Here is a 12,975-nt window from a genome sequence, read left to right as displayed (position 1 = left end):
TGTTTCACTTTAAACTCTGCAAATGTACCAGTATCTGATAAACAAATGAAGAAAAATAGTATTTTTGATTGGTTCTTAAATGCCTACAAACTTGAAATATAATATAAATAGTATCTAAACCTGGGAGGACTTGGATTTCAAGAGCTTGGGAAGGACTGAATGGCAATTCATTTCTCCTGCCCATTTTGAGCCAGGGCAGTGAGGTTCACTAACACACAAGCCGCGCAATCCTGGCCACATCGCTCTTCTCTGGGCCTCGGTTCCAATTGTTAAAAGACTTAAGTTGGCAAGATCAGGTTTTTTCATACTGTGATCACTACCCATAGCAAGTAATTCATTTTTTTGTCATGACCTAGTACACATACATTTATACCCAAAACAAATTTCATGAAGCAATACTTACCCTTAACTTGTGCAATGCCCTGATATTTGCTGTCATCTTTTCTTATTAAAATACTAATTGCCACTAACTAAAATGACCCCATGATTTGTAAAAGTATGAGAAACATTGGTCTTAAAACATCTAAGAATAAAATTGTGCTAAGAGGGCAGAAAGGTAAATTTCCATCTTATTCTTCCCAATAATTCTCAGAAAATGAGATTTCTACTGTCATTAGCATTTTGCAAATGGCAGTGCCACCTCCTTCAGGATTTCATAAGATTCTCTCCTGGCAGCTCAGGAGCACACTGGTAAGAAATATCTCTTTTAGGAACCTTATAGGCTTCAATGTCTTATGATGCGACAAATCGAAAGTGATATTACTTGATTTCCCTTAATGGATCCCCACCTAAGTTGTAAAGTGGAGCCTTAACTATCCTATCTTTTTCCAGAAATACAACCCACAAAAATTCTTGCCTGGTCCCCTACCCTTTAAGCAGAGAGCTGGCCTGTCCAATATTGAAAAAAGTTTTTCCTGGTTCTAACCTAGAAGAAACAAATAACGTCAACTATTTTCTGTGGGCGGTTCTGCAATGTTTACACAGTTCTGGCTTATCCTGTGTCCTTCGATAAGTCAGTAAGTTTGGGGTGACTTAGGTTCTTATGACTTGAAAAATACCAGGGCAGACAATCATTCTCTCTGGAAAACCAAGAAGCACCCCATTAAAAACTGCACAGATGCAAAGCCTCAGAAATTTATATGGCAAGGTCTGAATCCCAAAGTTTGTTTTTTGCTTTTAATCACACATCAAACCAAATGCATAAAACCCCACAAAATGAGTGTATGGAAAATGCCATCTTTTCTATATTTAGACTGAAATGTGGAGCTCATAGGAGGCTGCTGTAAATTTTGACACTTGGAGATAAAATTACTTATAACCAGAAGAAACCACCACCACACACACCCATATTGAACAGTGGTAAACAGTTTTTATTCAGGCAATGAAACATGGAAAAAATATATTAGCAATCATTATAATAATTTGTGTGAGTATAACTTTTACAAATATTTACCTGACATATAAAAAGAGACATTACTGTGCATATAAAATTTATGTAGATGATTATCCACACAACACAATCCTGATAGCAGTAGTCAGTGCAGCGCTCACCCTCCAGAGGAGCTCCTCACATGCTTTGTGGCACCCGCAGGGACACAGTGGAAGCAGATGGCACATGAGTACAGTGGGTATGTATGGCAAACACACTTGCTAACAGCAACAATGACAAGTTTACTGCCACCTCTGAGTTTTCAAAGAAATGCCTGGATCCCATCCCAACGGCTGAGCAAGACGAGGCTGAAGCTGTGGGCGAAGTAACCTACACACTCCCCTGCGACCAGACTGGTGGTGATCTGAGAATTCAAATTTTTATATGTCCATTTGAAAATTATTCATAAATATAGAATATCAGTTAATGGTGTAACTAGGAAATACTCCTTGCAGTATATTTCAAATACCACTAAAAGTTGTGTGGGGGTGGGCTGGGGGGGGGAGTGCCATCTTGACAGCTCCAACGTGAAGAATTGACAGGGGGAAGGTTCAGGCCACACCTCAGCTCCCAACCTGGCCTCCACCCCGAGAGTTAAAGCGTCACACAGACTGCGATGGGCCAGCATCAAAGGCCACATTCCACATTAGAACTTCAGCCAGAACACATACTTCTATAATAGCTGCAACCATATTATAGTTAAAAAGTCATTCCTTAGGAATCTTGTTTGTCCAAATCTAACTGCATGCTAAGAGGCACAGAAATGGGATTGCATTTGAATGAAAGACTAGGAAAAGTGCAGTCTTTAGTCTCCAGGATGCAAGCTCTGGCAGCAGGGAGCGGGTCTTTGCTGCAGAATGCTGCTGTTCATATTCTCTCCCAGAGGACATCCTTAGAGATAAGTCTATTATATCAGTCCCTTTCACTTTACTTTATGGGGGACTCAAGGACTGAGTGGTAAATTGCATTTTAAAAATAACTGGAACCTGGAAGCCAGTCAAACATTTCTGGACAAATATCTCCTCAAAATATTTCTTTATTCAAGTCTTTGAAGATGACTTTTTAGACCTTTGGCTTAACATTCTGGGATTCCCAGACTATATTTGTTCTTTAATAAGCAAATAATAATCTGTTATCTTTTAAATTCTTCATAATATATATATACATCTTTACTTTAAAATCCCTTGCTTGAACCATTTAATCTTTCAGCACCTAGCTTCTCTTTTCCCAACAGGATAAAGTCAGAAACCCGAGTCTGAGAGCAAGGTCACGCAGTCACACAACTACCAAGAGAGAACAGTCACGAACAATTCATGAGATGGCTGGCAACTATAATGAAAACCAAGAGGAAGAAAAAGGGGGCTTTAAAATTCTGACCCCCCTGAAAGGATGTGCTGAATCATTTCCAACTCTGTAACTCTGTTACCTTTATTGAAAGTGAAAGCGTCAACCCGGCTCTTTTAGTCAGCCCAGGAAGATTTGGGGCGGTTTATACTCCTTGTTTATAATTAGACAGAATTCAGGGCTGTCTAATAAATATCCAAGTGTTCATATGAAAGTTGTACAAAATGTGGGATATGTAGAAAGGGTAACTTGCTGAAAGAAAATTCAGCTGGAGCTGTCCTCCAAAGCGACTTGTCAATCTTCCCCGTGAGATTCCATACCATTCTGGAAGGCTGCAGATCCCGGGGTTTTCACTCATGTGCTTCTGCACTTCCTAATTTGGGCTGAATCTGAAGAAGCTGGAAACCACGTGAGAAAACGGGCTTCTCAGCATTTCCAGAACAAAAGCTTCTAGCTTCAAGGAGCTTCACCAAATGAAGGAAATCTCAAGAGGTCTGACTGCAACCAACTATCAAGGCCAGCCAAACGGGGAATTGCTCAGTCTCTTACATCAAAGTCTCCAATTAAAATACTGTTAAAGACTATCTACACTTTGGAAAAGTGAAAAACTAAAGCTGCTGGCTCTGGATCCAGTCTCAGCAAGATCACCTGATGTTCCCAAATCATAAGCCGAGCCAGCAGCTTCCTTCTGTTCTCGCTTCTCACTCATAACATGGGTCATTACTGCTAACAAGTAGTACGGCCCTCACACATGTTGAAGCAAACTCTAGACTATATTCTTACTCTCCAGAGTTCTAAAAGTTTTCTTTATTTTTTCTCATTTTAAAAGAAAAATAAAAAAACACTTCACTTTGCCCCACTATATTCTCTCTTTTTTTTTGGCAGCTGGCCGGCACAGGGATCCGAACGCTTGACCTTGGTGTTATCAGCACTGCGCTCTCACCAAGTGAGCTAACGGCCAGCCCCTGGTATGTTCTCTTAATATGCCAGCTGCACAAGCTGCGTTTTTATTCCTGTTGAAGAGTACCCATCTATTGAATTAGAATGGTGGACATTTCCTTGGAAAGACATTTCACTAGAACAGTGGTCACAGCTGAGAGTCCAGTCACAAACCTTACCTAACAAGGGCCCTTTTGTATTCCTGCTCCTTGACTTCATTCACTAGGGTCTAGTTTTTAAGGGGTCTCTTCTACCAGTGTGCTGGGGAAGGATTGTCGCCACCTCTGTTTTAACACATAGCTATTTTTTTGTTTGTTTTTGTTTGGGTTTTTTTTGTGACCAGTAAGGAGATCACAACCCTTGGCTTGGTGTCGCCCACACCGCGCTCAGCCAGTGAGCGCACCAGCCATCCCTATATAGGATCTGAACCCGCGGCCTCAGTGCTCCCAGCGCTGCACTCAGCCGAGTGAGCCAGGGGGTCAGCCCAACACATAGCTATTTTTAAAACACAATAAGCTTAAAAAGATGGCTATGGATTTATAATGGAGACCACTATAAGCCTTTCAAACAGATCAATACAAAACAAGTTAATATGGAGATGTCACCAAAACACAGCAGCAAAAAGGTTTAGCAACATGTTTCCTGTGAAATGCAAAATTAATTTCCCTCGTGCTCAAGGACTGAGACAGATGCTTGTACTTGATACTATGACACTAACAGAGCATTCACATCAAACCACAGTGACTACTTTCAAAGCCCAAATGACTGTCAAGCCACTTCTCCAACCACAGATCATTCCTGTTGTTCTTTTTTGTACAAAATGTTATGATAATAGGCTTTAAAATACAGCCTAAGCACCAATTAAGATAAATCCATATTGGTAAAATGTGACTTCGGGCTTTAAAAGACATTGATCTCCCTGGGGCTAAAGACTACACCCATGTGAATAATACACTGCTAAAGAAAAATTCTCTTTTTAAGGTCTATAGAGGTTGTCCACTAGGCACAAGTCATTGCTGAAGCTGCTTCATGCAATAGTTTTACAAGGAAAGTAGGAAGGAAGTCCACATGTACTGAATACAGTGCATGTCACCATGAAGACTTTCAGAGTGTAAGATTAAGACAAAAGAGGGCTTTTAAACACTTGCATGGGTTTGGTTTTACCTACCAAATGAAAGGGAATTCACTGGCATTACACGGACAATTTCTATTGGGATTAAGGTCCCACCACTCTGAACTGAGGCCAGTAAGAGCTCGAGGAACTGGATTTTGCTAGTATGGACCTTCTCCCTGCACTCCCCTCCCCAGTATTCAAATTATCTTTGTTTAAACATATTCAAAATGCTCTTATTTTTGGAGTGGTTCACATGAATTTTGCTGCCTGTTTAGTTACAAATTTTATCTGAAGTCTAAAAGGATTTTTCGTTTTTAAAAATATCTGAGGAATGCATCACACTTGTTAGAAATACAAATGTTTCTTCACCTTATAATTGGTAATGGGGCTACAGTTACCTTTTAATAAGATCATGTAAACCTTCTACAAGTAGATTTTCTTCGCATATTTTAATAGAAAGATAACAAAGATTAAATGTTGACTTTGTATTAACAAATGGAAACAGAGGAGACTGACTAGAGAGCAGATTTGCCAAACCGCAGCTCTGAGGGAGTCCCATACTGCTGTTTATGCAGAAAGCAGACACGACTTCCAATGCAAGGACTAACCCCAAAGGGCTGCACCCATCAGAGCTGAGGAGCGTCCAAATACCAGGGCAACGAGACATGGCAAAGTCTTCCCTAGATGTGAAGCCCGAGTCTGCAGTGTTCACGTCTTTAATTCCCCAAATTCTTAAGTTGGCATTCTGAGCCAGGCCTCTATTTCAAAGTAGGTTTTATGGGGCTGGCCAGTTAGCTCAGTTGGTTAGAGCACAGCTTTGTAACACCAAGGTCAAGGGTTCAGATCTCCATACTGGCCAGCCACAAAAAAAGCAAAATAGGGTTTTAACATGTAAGGAAATCTGATCTTTTGGAGAGAACTTCTTATTTGACTACGCTTCAGGAAAAACAGTAGCAGCATGTGTGTATATATATATACATATATGTATATATATATACACACATGTGCATAAAAGGGTACTCAGAGCCCCTTTTTGTTTATAAACTGAAAGTAACAATAGGCCAAATTAATTCCTAAAATAAAACCACTGATATTGAAAATTAAAAGATTAAAATCCGAAAGGTGGTGGAAAGATGACCCCAAATAGTAGCCACAAAACTATCAATTTAATGCACTTGGAAAAGTAAAGATGACTTTAAAACAAACTGAAGGTAGAGGAATCACAAACCCACGCTCAGCAGCCTGTCTAACTGAACCCATGGACAGGACTGCAAAAGACTCCAGCACTTGACCACAGTCCTCTCGTGACTGTGCGACACTCTGGGTTTCTTCCAGGGCTGTTGCATTGGCAGCAAAGCGGGCCAGGCAGCTATAGGCATGTGCTTTTTTTTTTTTTTTTCTTCTCTGCAAAGGGGCAATTATTCCTGGATAAGGCAAGATAATTGTGGTCACGAGAGAAGCAGCCAAATGCAGATCTGCTGAGCTAATGGGGGATGCTCAGTCAGTCTTTCCCAGCTTTGCAATCAGCTCATCACAGATTTTTGTCAGTTCTTCGATTTCCTGGTTCTGAAAGATAAATGATATGATTATGCAGGCCACTTTGTGTTCTGAGATAAAGGCAATTATCGACAGTCCCAAGACTGGCTAGACCCTACTTAGACATCCTATTCAGTGAGTCTTAACTTTTCTACATCAGAGATCTTTTATTTAATTTTTTTAAATTTTATTTTGGGGGGAAAACAAATTTCTTTATTTGAAGGAATGGTACAAATGAAAGAACTTAAGTGGATGTTTTGGTACAACTTACAGAAAAGGCAAAGGAAACCCCAGCATGGGTGCACTGCCGTGGTGACCAGGGAAGTCATCCCACAGCTCCAGGGAAGTGAGCCTAAGACTTAGCTCTCGTCAGCACTGTCCCCCAGGTGTGCTTGCCCGCCAGACAGCCTTTACAGAAAGGAAGTGCTGTTGACCTTCTGCCCTGGAAAAAATTCATGTACTCACAAAACTATGCTTTAGCTGAGTAGAGGGTGAGGACAGTCACCAGTCCCTGAGGCATGTCCATAAACCTCTTGGTTCCCAAATATTCTTGTTATCACAGGAATGACACTGGGTACTTGTTAAAAGCACAGGTATCTGGGTCATCAGCATATGCGGGGACCTGGGATTCTCGAGTTTGAATATCCCATGGAACACTGTCTTAGGGGCTATCAGACTACATGCATGACAAATACTCCTGCTTTAGCTGAATGGGTGTCACAGGCATAAGTACATACTTGTAAGTAAAACACTGGAGACAGACAGATAAAAAAGAAAGCTAAAAATTGCTTAGTAGTGAGAAATAGGGACCTTTGCTACCACTGATTTTCATTTACCTACGGCAGAGTTTCTCCACTGCAGCACTACTGATGTTCTGGGATGGGTAAGTCTTTGTTGTGGGGCTGTCCTGCGCACTGGACGGTGTTTAACAGCATCCCTGGCCTCCACCCACTAGGTGCTAGTAGCATCTCCCAGTTGTGACAACTAAATATATCTCCAGACATTGCCCAATGTCCCCTGGAGGGCAAAACTGCTCCAGTTGAGAACCACTGATCTAAAGCAATGAAAGGGGAAGGTAGCTTCATATATTGCATAAAAAACAAAAAGAAAGAAAGGTAGTCTCATGACCTCGGCTAACAAGTGCTCAGTTCCCTGAACTTCAGTTAAAACACAACTTCCTCTCTGCACCCTGCCTGTAGATGATTTCCCCCACAATATGCCTAGAACTTTATGGGCTGACTTGTTTGTCTCCATCTGAATCTGTTCACAAATAGCTGGACTGAAGTGTCAGTAAAAAGGCAAGGCCTCTCCTACCCAGATCCACCGTAAGCTAAGCACAGAGAGGACTGATTCTAGCCACTGCTGAGGAGGAAAACCGAACGCCTCTGCGGTCATCTAGACCAAACCCCTTTCTGTACCTTCTGCTGAAGGGCTCTCTCCAGCGACTCCACCTTCATCTGTTCCTTTCGGAGTCCAGCATGGAGAGCTGCACTCTCGGCCTTTGCTTTTGTTCGAACCTGAGCAATCTCTTCATTGGCTCTGTTTATGGTGTTTTGTTTGCAGAATAAAGAGACAAAAAGCACATAGTTAACATCGGTCACAGCTAAAGAGTCAGGATCCTAACTACTGACATCCATGAGTCAAGACCCAAAAGAACTGACTATGAAAAGAGAAAAAACAAGAATTGGTGATTTAAATAATTCAATTTTAATTGCTAAAAACTCATACTCAACTTCTTAGGACATTTCCATGGCACAAAGCAATGATGGAGTCAACCTCAGGGTCCACAATGTCCTTCAAAATTCATATTTCACTGGAAGTTGGAATTATAGTACATAACAGTTTCTACTAGAATCTGAGATTTTGTTTTAAACCAGTACAACAGTGGGCTGGATCGTTTGGGGGATTATCACAGCTAAAGAGTCAAGATCTAACCACTGGAGTCTATGAGACACAGACTTAAAAGAAGTGACTTTATTAAAGAGACACAAAAGGAAATCTTAAAAACTGTTTCAGTTAACTGATGAGAGGATGCTGAAACCTCTCCAGTAATCAGAGGTATGCAAATTAAAATGATAAAATTAACAAAAATGGTCTTGTCCTGGGTTGGCTGAGGTACAAAAAACCAGACGCTCCTGTGTTGATGGGAGGGATGAGAAACCGGCACTATCTTTCCAGAAGGCGATATGGTGGTAACTCAGGCAAGTTAAAGTGGACACACCCTCTGGCCCAGAATTCCAGTTTTAGTTGTCTGTTCACAGAAATATTCCACTTGGTGCAATGGCGAATGCACAAGGATGTTCACTGTAGCACTGTGTGCAGTGGAAAAAAGTGTGAAGGTATCTAAATGCCCATCAGTAGAAGCGTGCTACAGTCCTACAGCCTAATACAAAAAATTAGACCGAGGTGATTACCTGGGTGGGGAAAGAGGTGAGAACGCAGCAGAAGGGGCCACGGGTGGAAGCGAGATCCTGTAAACCCTTTCATACCTTTTCCGGTTTAACCATGTAAAGATGGCTCAAAAAGTGAAATAAAGCACACACACAAGTACAAGCTGGAGTTGCAAACAGTGATTTTTTTTTTTTTGCCTCTGTCAATTTTCCCACAACATTAAGAAAAGTGAAATTCAAATTTATAAGCTCTTACTTGTCTAGTTTTTCTTCTGCATGGATTTTCAGGGCCTGATATCGCTGTTCCTCCTGTTTAACTCTGGCTAAGTAATCCTGAGCACATTTTTTCAAGGCTTCTTCATTCTGTTCCAAAGTGAAAATTTAAAATAAACTGGTCATTTTGTTTCTTCTACTAGTAATACATCATGTATCAATGTTTTCATTTTTTTAAAAATAGGAAAACCTAATTCAGATGCCTTTAATTTGTACTCCATGGATAATGTGAAACAGGCACATGCAATTCTCACTGAAGGATTTCTACATAATTTCTTCATGTATTAATTTTCAACATCATACAGTAAGGTTCAGTTATATCAATACACCTACATTAGGAAGGCAGTTATTATGTGCCCTATTGATAGTATGCAACTAAATTAGATCCATATGCCCGCTTACATCTAAACTTACAATATTACACTCAATTTCTTCTAGAATATGCAGCTTGAATTTTTCAGTGATATGGATTCCTTTCTACTTTTACTAATGTTAAAAAGGTAAATTATCAAAAAGAATAGTTCTAGAATTCTCCTAATGCCCGAGGGTTCCAGTTCTTACACTCCACACTCTGGTTGTATCTGGGGTTTATTGCTTGATCCCATAAATGACCAAGGAATGATCAAGACACACCATCCAGAGGACCAGATGCCTGAAAACCACAGAAAGAAGAAAGCAGAAAAAAAATCCAGCTTCACCGGAATAGAAGACACAGGCCGACAATCCCTGTGCCCCTCTTTGGAAGGCTGCCGACACCTCTGGCATATACATCTGACGATCCATTACCAGAAATACACTGCTGGCCAGGAGACAGAAGGAAAAAGACACACTACCTTCTTGAACCCTTCCAGAACGCCTTTCAGGTTCTCGTATCTCCTGAAGAGATCAGAAAGGGACCTTTCCACAGAGTTGAGGTCGGCCAGGGCCTGCTCCTTCTCCATGGTCAGCTGCTGGAAGCTCTTCTGAGATGTCCTGCTTGTCCTCTGCTCATCTTCTGGGAATCACAAGTCAGAGGAAACAGCATGTATATTCAACAGATTGTGAACAGCTACTCTGCGCAAGCCAAGCAGTGTTCCCGGTGGTGGGGACACAGCTGTGGGATAACAAAGTTCCCGCTCTCGAGGACTTACATCCTAGTTGGGGGAGATGTATGGTGACAAATGAGTGGAGCAAGAGGATGGGGGTCGGGGAGAGACCTCTCTCAGAGGAGAGATTTGAGCAGAGACAAAAGAACTGCAGGTGGGAGCCATGCAGTTGGCTGGGAGGACAGCCGCGGCCAAAGGCCCTGAGCTGGGCAGGCACTGGGTGATGTGCACGATAGACAACATCATTTCAGTACTTAAATGCACAAAGACCAGGCTCTGATTTACAGTCAACCATTACAATACGGACTACAAGAGGCTCTAAATTCAACGCAGGAGGATCAAATACCCTTGTTTTGCAAAGGCACCACTGGGTCAGATACAGAGAAAGGACTCTGCCCCCAAAGTGATGTGGCTCGGCCATCAATACTAGGGGATTTTCACAGAATTCAAGCATTTGCTGTCCTCTAAAGGAACCTAACTACAGTTGATCCTCATTATTTGCGGAGTCTGTATTTGAGAATTCACCTACTTCCTAGAATTTATTTGTAATCCCAAATTCAGTACTGGTGGGCTTTCGCGGCCATTTGCAGACATGTGCAGAGCAGTGAAAAGTTTTAATCACCTGAAGTGAACACCCTTAGCTGAGGCCGAGCAAGGCCATGCTCTGCCTTCTTGTTCCACACTGTATCACGTGTGCTGTTGTGGTCTACTTGGTGCCACATTATGTGCATTTTTGGTTTTTTTGTGGGTGGTTTCACTGTTTAAATGGCCCCTAAAGGTGCTGCTGAAGTGCTGTGCAGTGTTCCTGTGCACAGGAAGGCTGTGATGGGCCTTGAAGAACATGTGTGAGATAAGCTCGTTCAGACATGAGTTACAGCGCCAACTGGCAGTGTTCAGTGTTAGCAGATCAACACCATTATTAAATAAGGTAACAGAAACACACATAAGACAAGGTTATGTACTGATCAGTCAACAAATACGTAACCAGATGCTTGCAGGAACCTAATCCTGTATTTCCCCTAAGAGCAATGGTTCACTATTTGCTAATTCAGTGTTCGCAGCAACTTTATAGAACACATCTACCATGGATAATGAGACTGAACTGTATCTAAGTGACAAACTGGAGTTTGTATTACCTGAAAATCACCCGTGGATGATTTTCCTGCTATGGTCTGAATGTTTATGTCCTCCCCACCCCCATTCATATGTTGAAACCTAATCCCCAATGTGATAGTGTTAAGAGGGAGGCCTTTTGGGAGGTAATGAAGTCTTAGGGCAGGGCCCTCATTAACAGGATTAGTGCCCTTATGAAAGAGACTCCAGAGAGCTCCCTAGCCCCTTCTTCCAGCACACGAGGATAAAGTGAGAAGCCTCCCCCTAAGAGGAACACAGCCTCAGCAGACACTGGATCTGCTGGTGCCTGACCTTGGACTTCACAGCCTCCAGAACTGAGCACGCCACCCACTCTATGGCATTTTGTTGCAGCAGCCTGAACAGACGAGGACAGATCCTACGGCTCATTCCCTAGAGAAACAATTTTCTCCTTACCAATCATTTGGGCAATGGTCTTCTCATATTCAGCCACAATTTTCCTAAATAAAATAAAGAGAGAGAGAATTTATTATCAGAAGAGAATTCAGACATAGGAGCTGGAGTAATGCAGCCCCAAACAATCAAAAACATAAATTGCAATATATGTAACCCATTTATCTGCTTTGGGGCCCTCTCTCTCTTTCTCTCTTTTTTTTTTTTTTAACATTACATAAGCTTTATTAAAGTTCAAAAAGGTTTTTCTCAAGATTTTATGTTTAGTAAGCCTTTTACTCTGTAGAAATAAATCCCTTCCCTTTTCCTTCGTGCCTATTTGAATACCTCAAGGCAATAGATTAATTCCACTTAGACAAATCAATCTTTTATGAATTAAGTTAAAGACTATCTTAAGGGCTCTTCCTACAAGATCTGATCTGCTTTCAGGCTTTCCTGGCCCTGACTCACCCTTTCAGGCACTCTGTCCCCTCTGTTACAAGTTTCATTTTGTGCCCCAATTCCAAAGTATTTTACTTATTCAAAGACTTTAAAAATCAGCTTCTTGGGTTAAACTTTCTTCTAGTGAAGTGCAGCAGTATCTTTCCAAGCCTGTCTAGTGCTGGTATTCTTCCTGTGGTCCCCAGTGAAAGATGGTGACCTCTCCCCTGCCCTCTGCCCCTCGCTGGTGGTGCTGCCACTTTGACACAGGATCTAGCTTACTTACAGTGGCTACTGCAAACTAAAGGCAAGGGACATTCCTTCCTCTCCACCAAGCCCAGCAGAGGGACTTAACACCCAGGAAGTGCTCAAAACGCAATAACACAAGGGCCATAGATCAGAGCAGACACAGGATAGCACTCAGAAAAGTCTATGGAAAGATACATATTATCTTCTAGTTCTATTTTCCCACAAACTTCTTGAAAATGTTTCTTAGTGATTCAAGTGCTGACTGTACAGTATGTGAATTATTCACACTTTTCCTTCTTTTCTCTGATGCCACCTTTTTCGTTTCACGGCTCATGACTCTTTTTAGGGAGTGAGCAGGAAAAATAAAAAGATTTCGATTTAAAGTCAATAAATTTTGCTTCTTGTTAACATGCTTTTCATAATCTACTTGGTGGTTATGTAATGTGAAGCTACCATGCATAATTGTTTTTTTAAAGTATTATGTTTTTGTTTTTGGTGGCTGGCTGGTGCTGGAATCCAAACTCGTGCCCTTGGTGTTATAACACTGCACTCTAACCAGCTGAGCTAACCTGCCAGCACTAAAGTAGTATTATGAATTTCAATGCCTCCATCATTGACTATATCAATAAATTTCATTACTCTGTATTTCAA

The 12,975-nt window shown here is 41.5% G+C and overlaps 1 protein-coding gene across 6 annotated transcripts in view; it reads right to left on the bottom strand.

Annotated features, from left to right (window-relative positions):
- Positions 1 to 1,396: 1,396 nt before the first annotated feature.
- Positions 1,397 to 12,975, bottom strand: part of TACC1 (transforming acidic coiled-coil containing protein 1) — a 118,664-nt gene continuing 107,085 nt past the window's right edge. For all 6 annotated transcript variants that reach the window (XM_063076550.1, XM_063076551.1, XM_063076548.1 and 3 more), the window contains 5 exons: positions 11,659 to 11,702; positions 9,859 to 10,019; positions 9,009 to 9,115; positions 7,781 to 7,901; positions 1,397 to 6,392 (listed from right to left, as the gene is read on the bottom strand). In XM_063076550.1, coding sequence (XP_062932620.1) covers positions 6,324 to 6,392; positions 7,781 to 7,901; positions 9,009 to 9,115; positions 9,859 to 10,019; positions 11,659 to 11,702 — 502 coding nt within the window. In that variant the 3' untranslated portion in view covers positions 1,397 to 6,323. The remainder of the gene's footprint in view (positions 6,393 to 7,780; positions 7,902 to 9,008; positions 9,116 to 9,858; positions 10,020 to 11,658; positions 11,703 to 12,975) is intronic.

This window comes from Cynocephalus volans, chromosome 13 (genome assembly GCF_027409185.1).
Source record: "Cynocephalus volans isolate mCynVol1 chromosome 13, mCynVol1.pri, whole genome shotgun sequence".
Lineage (NCBI taxonomy): Eukaryota > Metazoa > Chordata > Mammalia > Dermoptera > Cynocephalidae > Cynocephalus > Cynocephalus volans.
Note: the sequence above shows the minus strand (reverse complement) of the source record. Positions and strands in the feature narration are given on the sequence as shown.